The 12,514-nt window shown below is 40.2% G+C and overlaps 1 protein-coding gene across 1 annotated transcript in view; it reads left to right on the top strand.

Moving 5' to 3' along the window:
• The window catches only part of LOC124621865 (phospholipid-transporting ATPase ID), a 538,522-nt gene that overhangs the window by 443,156 nt on the left and 82,852 nt on the right, over positions 1-12,514 (top strand). Inside the window, 1 exon segment of the mRNA XM_047147327.1 lies at positions 7,000-7,276. Within this exon segment, the coding sequence (XP_047003283.1) occupies positions 7,000-7,276 (277 nt within the window).

The raw sequence follows: 12,514 nt of genomic DNA, 5'->3' as shown, positions 1-12,514 counted from the left end.
TTAGAAAAAAACCGAGCGGGGTGGCGCAGTGGTTAGACACTGGACTCGCATTCGGGAGGACGACGGTTCAATCCCGGGTCCGGCCATCCTGATTTAGGTTTTCCGTGATTTCCCTAAATCACTCCAGGCAAATGCCGGGATGGTTCCTCTGAAAGGGCACGGCCGACTTCCTTCCCAATCCTTCCCTAATCCGATGAGACCAATGACCACGCTGTCTGGTCTCCTTCCCCAAACCAACCAACCAACCTGTTAGAAAAAAGGATAAGAGGTACACCAGCACATAAAGACAAATCCCTCTGATGGCTGGGATCAGGTGACGGAACTGTTTTAGGTTAAATGTCATAAAAAAAGTGGGAGTGTTAAAAATAAAGTAAGTGACGTGAGATTTTAGTTCATTTTGAAAATCTTAGTAATTGGCAAGAAATTGGTTATTTGTCTGCCTGAGCCTCAAATAACCACTGGGAAAGAGAACCTTGAAACTAAGTGCTTATAAATTATTTGCATATTACAATGGGGTCAAGGGGTGGGCACCACTTATGCCAAGATGGTCATCTCTGGTTGGCATGTACAGGTTTATGGGTTGCATATTACCAGCTCCCCAGTGGTCACAGAATCAGAAGGGTTCAGTTAATAGTATCATCATTTATTCAATAAGACGCTTGTACAGTCACTGATAGTGGTGACTCAGTGCTGTGTACAAGACACCCAGGCGGCAGCTGCTAGCGTACCGTGATGTACAGCAGCACGTTTGGCTGCAGTAGCATGTGGATGCTGGGCAAGAGAGCTGCTTCAGCAAAGTAGCAGCAGCTGGTGACGTTGCAGACATGAGACTGATGTCAGCAGGCAGCAGACACATGCTCTAGGCAGCCAGCAGCTCTGGCACTCATTCAGGCTTGTAGCACACTGGTGTACAGGCCTGATACCCAGGTTCTCGTGGAGATGTCCAGAGAGTGGACAAAGTCACCCTGGAAGTGGTCCCATTTTGGTGGCGCTGGCTCGAGTCCTGAAATTGTCAGATCTAGCAGTGGCTCACAGACCAGCAGTTAGTGGGCAATGCTGCTAGACATACCGTATTTACTCGAATCTAAGCTGCACTTTTTTTCCGGTTTTTGTAATCCAAACAACCGCCTGCAGCTTAGAATCGAGTGCAAAGCAAGCGGGAGTTCTGAAAAATGTTGGTGGGTCCCGCCACAACTAACTTCTGCCTTCGAATATATGTAGCGCCACACAGGCATGCTTTGTAAGGCACAAAGATAAATACTGGTACCAAAAATCTCTGCGTCAGTAAATAAATTAAAAAAAAAAAAAGTGGAAGACGAGCCTTTTTCCTCCACCCAGAGTTTCGACCACTGCGTTTTGGTACATTATCCAACGAAGTAAATACAAATTCTGTATTGTTAATCTTCGAATGTAGCAGCATTTCAATGTACTACGAAAATCCGACTGGCAAGACTGTTTGGGATGTTTGTCAATATGGCCAACTCTACGTTCTGAATTTTTTTCTGCCTGTGAGAACAGATGGTTGCTAATAGGAGCTTTTATGAATTGTGAATCACATGTAGTATTCTCTTCGCCATAAGATTAATACGAATATAAACATTTTGCCATGTATTGTTTCGTGTTTGCTACTATCTCATTTAAATCCTGTCTGCCTAATAAACTACGAAACTAGAGTGAGACAACAGCAAACGCGGAAGAATATACATATCATGTCATGTTTATATTCATATTATTCGTATGCCTGATAGTGATACAGTCAGAAATGAAGCACGGCAACTGACTAGATTTTTAAATCTAAGATGACTCTAATTTCTGTGCAGAATGTAATGAAGTAAAGAGGCGCCTGCAAAGATTTTCAAACGGAGAAAAATTTTCGCTAAAATTTCGTTCAGAACATCATCTATCATACGCAGTCTATTATTTGGTTCTTGTTGATCATTATCAAAGAAAGTAGTAGTGTAAGTAACAACAAATGTTTCGCTAATGAGACGACTCCTCTCTATTTTTTATTTGTAAGCGGCGGTAGCGCGCACAAAAGCAAGCCACGCCGCGAGCGGCGACAGGCCGTAAACACGCACTATCAGAATGCGACAAACAATGCATGACACAGTACAGTAATGCATTTTCAGCTTAGAGTGACGTAAACACCTATAACAAAGAGAACGGCACTTATCAGATCAAAGAAAAATAAGCAATCAATTCAAACCAGGCGAAGCACGTGAAAAAGGAAGGATATCCGTATAAATACGGACGGAGCGCGTGACGCGTAGCAATGGCTACCTGGTAAACCGTAACTGCTAAGCTTACGACTCGAACCAAACTACTGCAGCTGTATCGTCATTCATTCGACCTAAATTGTGTCTCATATTACAACTAGGCGAACTTTGTTTCGATTTGGAGGTGCGACCTAAAACTTTTCTCTCCCCTTGATTTTCGAGTCTCAAATTTCAGGTGCAGCTTAGATTCGGGAAAAATTTTTTTCCTTGATTTCGAGTCTCATTTTTCAGGTGCAGCTTAGATTCGAGTAAATATGGTAGACAGAGCTGGCCCACAGTGGACTGATGACTAATGTGGAATATTTCTCGACATTGGCAACAGTTGAAGAAAAGGTACTGCTGGGGTCTGAGTGGGGAGTATTCAGAGAGGCACTGCCCAACTTTATGCAACAGAGGCCCACCTTCAATCACTGAGGGGACCAAGACAGCACTGAGGCACTCGGGTAGCTAGCTTGCCCGCTTCGCCACGGGTAGTGAAGCCAGGAAGGAAGATTTGGTCCTCGAAATTACTGGCTGCTGCTATACGTGTGAATTGCTTAAAATGACATAGTACTGTTTGCACTGTTTTACACTCTTATTTACAATTTCCATATTGGCTTTCTTTTCTTCCTTGCTCATTCTGTCACAAGTTGTATAGGAAGTGGTACACTGTTCAGATCTTAGGGGTTGCTTACTGGGTCTGTATGTAATGGGCTGGAAGTTTGGAAGAGCAGATGGTTCTCCACCGTCGATAGACATAGGTTACGCAAGTGAAGTACAGGATCGAGATGGTACCCAGAAATGAGATTCCTGTGCTGGTACCTGTTGTGGTACTGCTGAGTATGCCTGAACACTTACAGATGCACCACTTGTATGTGGCTGTAAGCTTGTGAGAGAACAGAGTATGTTGGAATCCAATGGATTGTTCAGGCGTGTCTGGTTCCTAGATGGCAGTATTTCGAGGGGATTGATGGATGCTTGCAGAAGTGGATATGTCAGGTTCAGAGCCATAGCCCCAGTTGTTGTTGCTAGAAGCCAAAAGGTCAACCCCAGCATATTGCACTTTGACCCATCCAGCAGTATCCCACTGTTTGTAGCTTTGAAGACCCCTCCTCATATCAATATCAAGTGATAATGACAGCAACTCAGTTAATACCCAGTGAGGTACTGTCTTCTGGAAATGTGGTCTTATTGCGAGGATGTCCCATTGGCTTCCTTCCACACTGGTCCCCCTAGAAACAACTCTATCTCACATGCTTGTGTGACAGTTTTGGCCACCATAACTTTTCTAATGCCACACCATGTGTCGACTGTGAGCTACACCCACTCCTAATCTTTCTTCTAAATCTACAATCAGAAAATACTTGGAGCTATATTAGTTACCCTGCATTTATCTGACACAGAAAAAAAAAGAAAAAAACAACAACAACCCATGACCCCACATCGTTAGAGAAGAAACAAATTCCCAAAATTACTATGCACCAGATACAGTTCAAATAAATGCACATTATAACATCTAAATTAACATCTCAAGCAAAATACACTCAAATAATAAGATGCCTACACAGATTCTTCATCGAAGAAAGCACTTAATAAAGCCAAAAATTTACAGTAAACTATCCCTTCCTTTTGCATCGGCTTAACATTAAGTCTGATCACATAGCACATAATGTCGCATACATTGTGCAGGCACAGTCTGCTGTACTTGTTCAACTGTAGTGTTTTAGGAAAAGTTGAAAAAAATATGTCAGTAAGCGACAAATGTGACAAAATCAAATAATTATGGAATGTTGTTAAGAGAGAAGCAGGGAAAGAAACAGTCGTAGATGGAACTATTTCTGTTAGAGAGACTAGAAGTTAATGTGAAGCAGATATTTTTAATAACTACTTTTTAAAAAATAGGTTAGAAAATTGGCCAAGAAGTTCAGAAGAGAAAGTATCCTGTATAGTATAGTGTACTGAAGAAGCAATACAGAGAAAATAGTGAACTGAAATGTTTCACAGTTTCTCATTCAAAATAAGGAATATCTTAACAACTTTCAAAAACAAAATTAAAAAAAAAAAAAAAAAAAAAAAAAACTTCATTTGAAGTTGGTATCATCTCCAACAAGACATTAAAAACTTGTGGCCTTGTAATAAGTAGTATTCTCAGTCACATGTTCAGTGGAAAGAAGTCCTATATACTGAATGTGGAATGAGAATATGCAATCCACTGCATGTCATTACAACACTGCTAGCTTAGAAGTTGTGTCATTGGAAAGGAGGATGACGTAGTGAGCAAGAACAAGCCACAGTTGGTACTCAACAGATGTGTCAATGGTTTTTGTCAAGTTGTAGTTACAATTATATTAAATTCTTTTGATTTGCTTACACATGTGCCATAGCCCAATTGTACAATGCTATTAGAAGATACATGTATTTACAGTACACTTTTTGAAAACAGGGCCATTGTCGGATAACATTTTAATCTGACCTAAGAATGAGTGAGTTTTTTAACGTTTGGTTGTTTGGGAAGAGATTTTATTGAAATTACTGGATGTCTGACTCGTGCAGTTAATTTTAAATGTTTAGATTATCACATAAATTGGGTAGGTCAATTTAGCATTTTAAGAAGTTTTATTATTAAGTTTAGAATGAGTTTTGCTGTCTGACTGATAATGAATCTTAGTTTGGACAACAAGCCATTTCTGCTCACTGTCTCGTCAGTCTTCAAAGTGAGTAATATTAGTCATCGGGATACATATGTGTCCATCATGGATCTTCCAGTACAAATTTAACAGTTATGTGTAAATCACACCACCCTGAGATGAGTTGCTACTCATAATTGGAATGAATGTCATTTCCTCTTCAAAGCTGTGGATCAGTTGTTGGCAGCGACACACATTATTTGCAAAGTCAATTGAAAAGGTAATTGAACATTTTTTGCACAACATGGAACAGCAAAGCAAATGACAACACTATCCATCTCGGCTCGCAAAGCAACAGCAGTGTTTTACGTAGCTGATACCACATTCAGTACCCACAAAATTTTAATTTGAGTGATATGTGGTACAGTGTTCTTAGAGGTTTTAGCAGTGTCTGATTTACATGTGAAATTTTCATGGGAACTGGTGCAACATTGCAGAAAGTCAAATCAAAACACCTTTCAGCTGTCTAAATTTCCAGATTGTTAGTTTATTGAGCAACCAATTTTGGCAATATATTATGACATCTTCAGGCCCCATTCCCAATGTGTAGGAAGATGGCTAGCTCTGGCCGAGTCAAAATAGAGGCCAGCATTCCTACAATCATCAAAGTGTTTTGATTTGATAGTCTGTACTGATCAGCCGAGGTCCTACAACCATTTGTATAAAGATGAACATACAGAAACTTGGTGCAACATTTGTGACAACTTTTGATGTTTTCTAAGAAGCTTTAGGAGGTAATGCCCTGGATTGAGCATAGTGTTGTGAATGATTCACCCATTTAAAATGAAGGATTCACCCAATTAAAAAGTAGTTGTCAATCAGTTGAAGGTGACCCTTGATCAAGAAGGCCCTAGACTTCAACTGGTAACATTCACATTCATAAAAATTCATGCTCCAGTGCAATGTCATTAAACTCTTAGAGAACTTAAAGAAGAGACTTGTCTCTTAGTCGGTTCACTTTCAAAACATGATGAGAAAATTGGATAAAAGAGACTGCAGTTGCAACAAGACTACTCTTGATTCTTTCTCTGCCTGCTGATTGAACTTAATCATTTCTTGTGTTCTGTATAAAAAAGATAGATGCCTTTCCTTTGAGGCACCTTGCTCATTGCACCTCATTCCATGTGACTTTCTCTTGCTTCCAAAATAGAAATCTGCGCTGAAAGATCACTGTTTTGCCACTAGTGATGACATTTATCAGAAGTCATATGCACGGAAGGATCCAAAGAACCTTCCATGACTGTATGTGCATGGATAGAGGAGGGAATTAAGAGGAGTACTTTGATGGAAACAAGAATTAAAATGTTGTATGTCAAATGTTATTAAAAAGTCATTTATCTTTTGAACAGACATTGTACAATATCACCTGAAGTAGAAACAGAGTAAGATGTTGTACTTAAATCGCTGGACCAGTATTTGGATAAAGCAAAGTTCCTGAGCAAAGTTTTCTGTTATTTATATAAATCACTTCAGATAAATGCTGGGTTGTTCCTACAACAAGACATCACCTTTAACGAACTAAGAGGGTGTTCTTTCATTAGCAGCCTTCATGTTATGATACATTAAACTCCCTCTCTCCCTCCTGCCTACTGGCAAAGGTGGCATACTTGTATTCTGGAGGGCGATAGTTCAAACCCTGTCTGGTGATCCTGATCTAGGTCTTACATAATTTCCTAAATCGCTTAAGACAAATGCTGTGATGGTCTGTTTGAAAGGGCACATTCGATTCCCTTCTCCATTCTGAGCTTACATTCCATCTCTGATAATCTCGTCGTGCATGAGAAATTACACCCTGATCTTTCTGCCTTCCTTCCTCCCACGCTTTCTCGTAAGCAGATCACGTCATAAAGCATTGTACATATTGTAATGAGATTATTGTTCTTTTAGAAATTCTGTCACTGAATGGGTGACATTTATTAATTTTAATAACTTCATTTTTTAAGGTTTCTTCATTTATAACATGCGCAAAGTTGGTTGAGCAAATGAACTGTGTAGTTCTCTCTGTTATGATTAAGAGTTAAGTGTATACATCTGAATGATTTATTTTTCATTTACAGAGACTGCAATAAACATCGGCTACTCGTGTCAGTTATTGACAGATGAGATGGCAGATACCTTCATTGTGGATGCCCATATCTATGATGAAGTGGAGACACAGCTTTTGAAATTCAAAGATACTGTGCAAAGCAGCACCAACCTTATAGCTGGCGATAACAGCAACCATCATGCACCAGATGGGGTACAGCTGCAGAATCAAACATTGGCATTAGGCAATCGTCATCGTCAACCTGATAGTGCAGTCAGCGTGGTCACTTTCAGGTGGGACCGTCACAGGTTAGCGTAATTGACGACAGAGAGACTAGGCCTCGATGGAACTCGGAAAAGTTGATTCGACGTTCAGAAATCATGTCACTGCTTGACTTTGCATATGGCTGCCGAATTAGTGTCTGTTTGTGAGATCTCGTGGAAACTGTGTCCGTATTAGTGTATATCAGCACTGCTTCTTGTTACCTGCTTTTTTAATGGCAATTTAACTGCACAAGCTGGATTATATCTCTCTTCCTATGCATGTTTTGTTTGTTAGTTTCAGGAAAATTTGTCTTAATAGTTTCAGCATGTTAACTCATGTTGCAAAAAGCATGTTATGAGCAGAATAGTAAATTAACAGCACACTATATCTTAGTAGCTAGTTACAGTGTTACAGTTGTTCCTTTGCATAAGAAAATTAGCTGTGTGACATTCAGTGGAACTGGCAATATATGAGGAACAGAACTGAGCAAGTTAGAAATATTGCCATGAGAATGAGTAAAAGCTATTCATAAACATTATTTTAATATTTGCAGTGAAGGGGCGAAGATAATCGTCAAGGATATTCAGCAAAATAACAAATTACAGAATGAAAAAAAGGAAGAGAATGATATTAGAGTACTTATTTACTGAGTCCTGCTCTTCAATCAATTGTAGAATTAGGGATAAGTGAAAAACAGAGGTTTCGTTACATTTGAATATGTAGATTCTTCATCATGAGCAAATTCCAGTGGGCATCTGTACTGAGAGGCTTAACCCTGTCTATCACTTCCATAGTGGGACTTCATAATCACTACAAACTTTGTCTTGCTGTCTCTGTGCTGTTTGCGGTCTTTTTTTGTTTATGGCTTTTGCCCATGAGAGAGAAACGGTCATATTGAAAAGCTAGAGATTTGTGGTCTTTCAGGGAACAATGTGACACTGGTTAGCACATTGGACTTGCATTAAGGATGACAATGGTTCAGATCCACATGTGGTCACCCATATTTTGGTTTTCCACAATTTCCCTAAATATCTCAGGGCAAATAAGGAGTGGTTCCTTTGAAAGGGCTTGGCCGATTCCCTTCTCCAGCCTTGCAGCATTTAGAGCTTATGCTCTATCTATAATCACATCAATCTTGACAGCGTGTTAAATCCTAATCTTCCTTCCTTTCTGTCATTTGGTTCGTAGCATTGCTTTGATAAGCCATTTTCAGTGAGTGATGAGTAACTTCTTACTTCGTCTTTGTCATTCTGTAATGACTATTATCAGTAATACTTTAATGACATTTTTGGTATTGTCCTATTTCATTGAAGTAACTTGTTCACCTTTAACTGGCCATTAATTCTGTGTTGCAGGAAAACAGGATAGGTTAGCATTTACTTTCATTATAATTTTGGAACCTGTGTGGTGTATGTCCAATGAGAAATAACAGCTAACCAGAAATAAAATTAAAATTTAAATGTTCATTTAATGTCGAGCCTTGTGCAACAATATATTTTAATGAAGGTTAGTAACATTTTGAAGGATTTATTCTGCATCCAGTTGTGTATCATGGCCCTAATATAGTTTCTGCAGATATATTCAAATATGCTTTACTGAAAAAGTAAGCCAGCCGGTGTGGCCGAGCGGTTCTAGGTGCTTCAGTCTGGAACAGAGCGACCGCTATGGTCGCAGGTTCGAATCCTGCCTCGGGCATGGATGTGTGTGATGTCGTTAGGTTAGTTAGGTTTAAGTAGTTCTAAGTGCTAGGGGACTGATGACCTCAGATGTTAAGTCCCATAGTGCTCAAAGCCATAGAGCCATAGAAAAAGTAAAGTTGTCTTGTATGTGGTGATCATGATAGTGTGGATTATCTTTCCTCACTCCACAGAATTTACTGAAGCTGACGTATTCATCATGAGAGAAATCGGCAACTGTAGTGATATTTAGAACAGTTTCAAAATATCATGATTTTTCAGTCCCATTTGCACATTTTTGTATGATATGACTAATTTCAATCTTCCTGGATCATCTTCAGATCTTTGTTGCTACATCAGCAAACTGTTGTGCCTGATTGTGCCTTATGAAGCTCTATCTCAAAGTCAGTCAGTTGACCATCATTACCGTGCAAACATTTTGAAAAGGTTGTGTGAGAAAATGTGAAAAAGAAGACTACAGTTGTTGCATAACAGCTCCTTGTTCCTTGACAGTGACAACATGCCTCCACCACTTAGATTTCATAGTTTGCAAATTTTGTACCAGAAATCAGATGACTGTCCTCTAATCACTCTACTACTTGTGACTTTGTTGTTTCCAGAGTTAATATGAGTGCAGAAAAGGTGCTGTTTAGACACCACCAGTAATATTAATGACAACTGTGATTAGAGCATTGCGGTACCTTGAAGCAGTAAACATTAGCAAGTAAAATAAAAGTGTTGTCTATAAAAACGTAGCATATTTTTGAACAGACCTCATATATAGCAGTTAACAGCTGATATACTGGGATTTTTCAGTAGTAGAAATTAATTTATTGATGGACTTCTTTGCAAACATAATAAAATAAATAGTTTGAATAATAACAGATAATCAGTCAGACTAGACCCATGAATAATACACAGATAATCAGTGAGACTAGCCTCATACTCGGGGACTGAGTATAGGTAGCACATGTGGGAATCGTACATCACCATACTAGACAAGGTCATAGTGTTTTACCGTTGCCTTCTTGTGACCTGTTGTGAAGCGAAGTGTCGTGTATCTCTGTGTTGAATGTGTGACTGATAAGTGCTTGTATAGTGTAGTGTTGGGTTTATGTCGTTTTGGATTAAGGTAAGGTAAGGGAGAGGGTGAAATCAAGTGCCGGCACATATCCTGTTCCTCTCAAATATCTCAAAGGTGGCTGCCGAGCTAAATGACCTCATCTGATGGGTGATTCACTATCAGTGTCACATACTCACATTTCATGAGGCACTGTGGAGAAGTTCGGAATTTAATCCATGACCTTGCACAAAGACTGTTGATTGGGAACTTTATGTAACCACCTCTCAACCCCTTGCTGTCCAGATACTGGAAGTGAAAATTTTTCACCATTGGGATTAGAACTGGCTTACATCAGTGTGTAGCTAGACTGCATAGGCATGCATTACCAACCTCAACTATGAAGATGTATACAGATAATAGATAACACAAAAACTGACAAATTGCCTGTTGGCTTCTTTCTCGGGTTGTTCGGTCAACGTTCGTCTGATGATTTTTGTGACGTTTCACCAGCAAAAGTGGCTGGCATTGTCAGAGTTTCACATTCCACTGCTGTTGGTGGACAGGAGCAGAGCTCGTGGCTGCAGACTATATATACCTGGCATGCCAATGTCCAAAGGCTTCTCTGCGGTCATTTCCAGTGTGGTTCTCCTCTTGTTGCTACCTACAACGGTCATTCACTGCAACATGGCAAGCCAGGATCCATTTACCTTGAGGCTTTCTTTTTCTTGTTGAAGCTGTTCTAATGTTTATTTCTATAGCTTCTCTGAACAAGCAGGTGTGATAACACTTCTCTACAGCCAGAACTCCCATGTCAGTAAACTTTACTATGTGGGTGGTCTCGCACAGTTTTTGCTCTGCGACAGCTGATTTCTCCACCTGCCCCAACTTGCAGTGTTGCTTGTATTCTTTGATCCTGGCGGCATTGATTGATTGTACAGTCATTAAAACATAACTTTTCTGCTTGTGCATGGTATGCGGTATATTCCCGACATTGCAAGTGGGGTCCCTTTTCTCATTTGCCGATCTGAGACACTCTTTGATCTTCTTTGTCGGTTTGTAAATAGTCTTTATTCCGTGTTTGCGCAATATATGGCCGATTCTGTCCATCACTCTGAGAATGTATGGCAAAAATGCCGTACCTGACATTCCTTTTTCTCAAGTGTTACTTTGCGTGCCTCTTCTCTGGATCAGGTGGTGGTTTGATAGTTTGTGCAGGTATTGGTCAATATTTGTCAGTTTTTGATACTTGGTGTGTCCCGGGTTTTCACCATCCCTTGCGACCAGCACATCTAGAAAGGGTAGGTTTTTGTCCTTTTCTACTTCCATGGTGAATTTTATGTTGCCATGGAGGCTGTTCAAGTGTCTTAAGAAGTCTCCGAGCTGTTCCTCACCATGACTCCACACAATGAAGGTACCATCGATGTATCGTGTATCACATCTTAGGCTTATGAGGTGCCAAGTAAAGTGCCTGCACTTCAGAATGTTCCATAAAAAAAGTTGCCCACCACTGGACTAAGAGGACTACCTATGGTGACGCCTTCCAGCTGTTCGTGGAAGTTGCCACTCCATGTAAAATAGCTCGTGGTGAGACAGGCATGAAAGAGCTTTGTGATGTCTTACGGGGAAAATGGAACCGATTTGCTCCAGAATGTCATTGAGTGGCACTTCAGTAAACAAAGAAACATCATCAGAGCTGAGCAGGATGTCATTTGGTGCAAGTTTTAGTTTCTTCAGCTTCCCAACGAAATGTCCTGAGTCCTTTATGAATGTCCTTTATGCAGCTGGAGCAGAGAGCTTAGTGTTCTGTCAGTTTGTGTGTCGGTGAGCCAGGAGCGCTAACACTTGGTCTTAGTGGAACATTATTCTTATGGATCTTAGGTAATCCATATAGCCAAGGTGGTAGGGCTTGTGTGTTGTGCAGGTTCCTCTGTATGTTCACCTGCAGAAAAGATGCCTTGCCTAGCTGATTCATATTCCATGTGGTACACTGCGTTGGATCAGCGCTTAGGTCTTGGTATGTCATTGAATCTAATAGGTCCATGATTTTCTGATCATAATCTCATTATGACAGTCGCATTTCCTTTATCAGTGGACTGTACTAATGTACTCTTGTCGACATTAAGATTCGTAATAGCTTGTACTACTTCTTTCTTCAGGTTGCCAGCTTGTGATTTTGCTCTGCACAGTATCCCGCTGTTTCAGTGCATATTTCCTCAGTTTTCCCACAAGGAAGGCTCCAAATGACCACTTCAGTATTAGTAATGATGTCCTCCATAGGTATAGTTCTGGGGATGATAACTAAATTCCCTCCTTTTTGAATGACAGACTTTTCCTGTTCAGTCAAATGTCAGTCTGTGAGGTTGACCACTGTGCATGACACATCGGGAATTTCCGTTACAGTCTGCATCTGGAATCTTGCGAACTTTTTCTTCTATCACTCAGTGCAGTGCTCAAATCCATCCTGCATGCTTTTGTGAGTGATACTGTTGATCTTTTCCCAGGTGTCTCGAAGCATTCCACCACTTATTTGTTAGAAAATATCC

This window comes from Schistocerca americana, chromosome 7, assembly GCF_021461395.2.
Source record: "Schistocerca americana isolate TAMUIC-IGC-003095 chromosome 7, iqSchAmer2.1, whole genome shotgun sequence".
NCBI classification, from domain to species: domain Eukaryota; kingdom Metazoa; phylum Arthropoda; class Insecta; order Orthoptera; family Acrididae; genus Schistocerca; species Schistocerca americana.
Note: the sequence above shows the minus strand (reverse complement) of the source record. Positions and strands in the feature narration are given on the sequence as shown.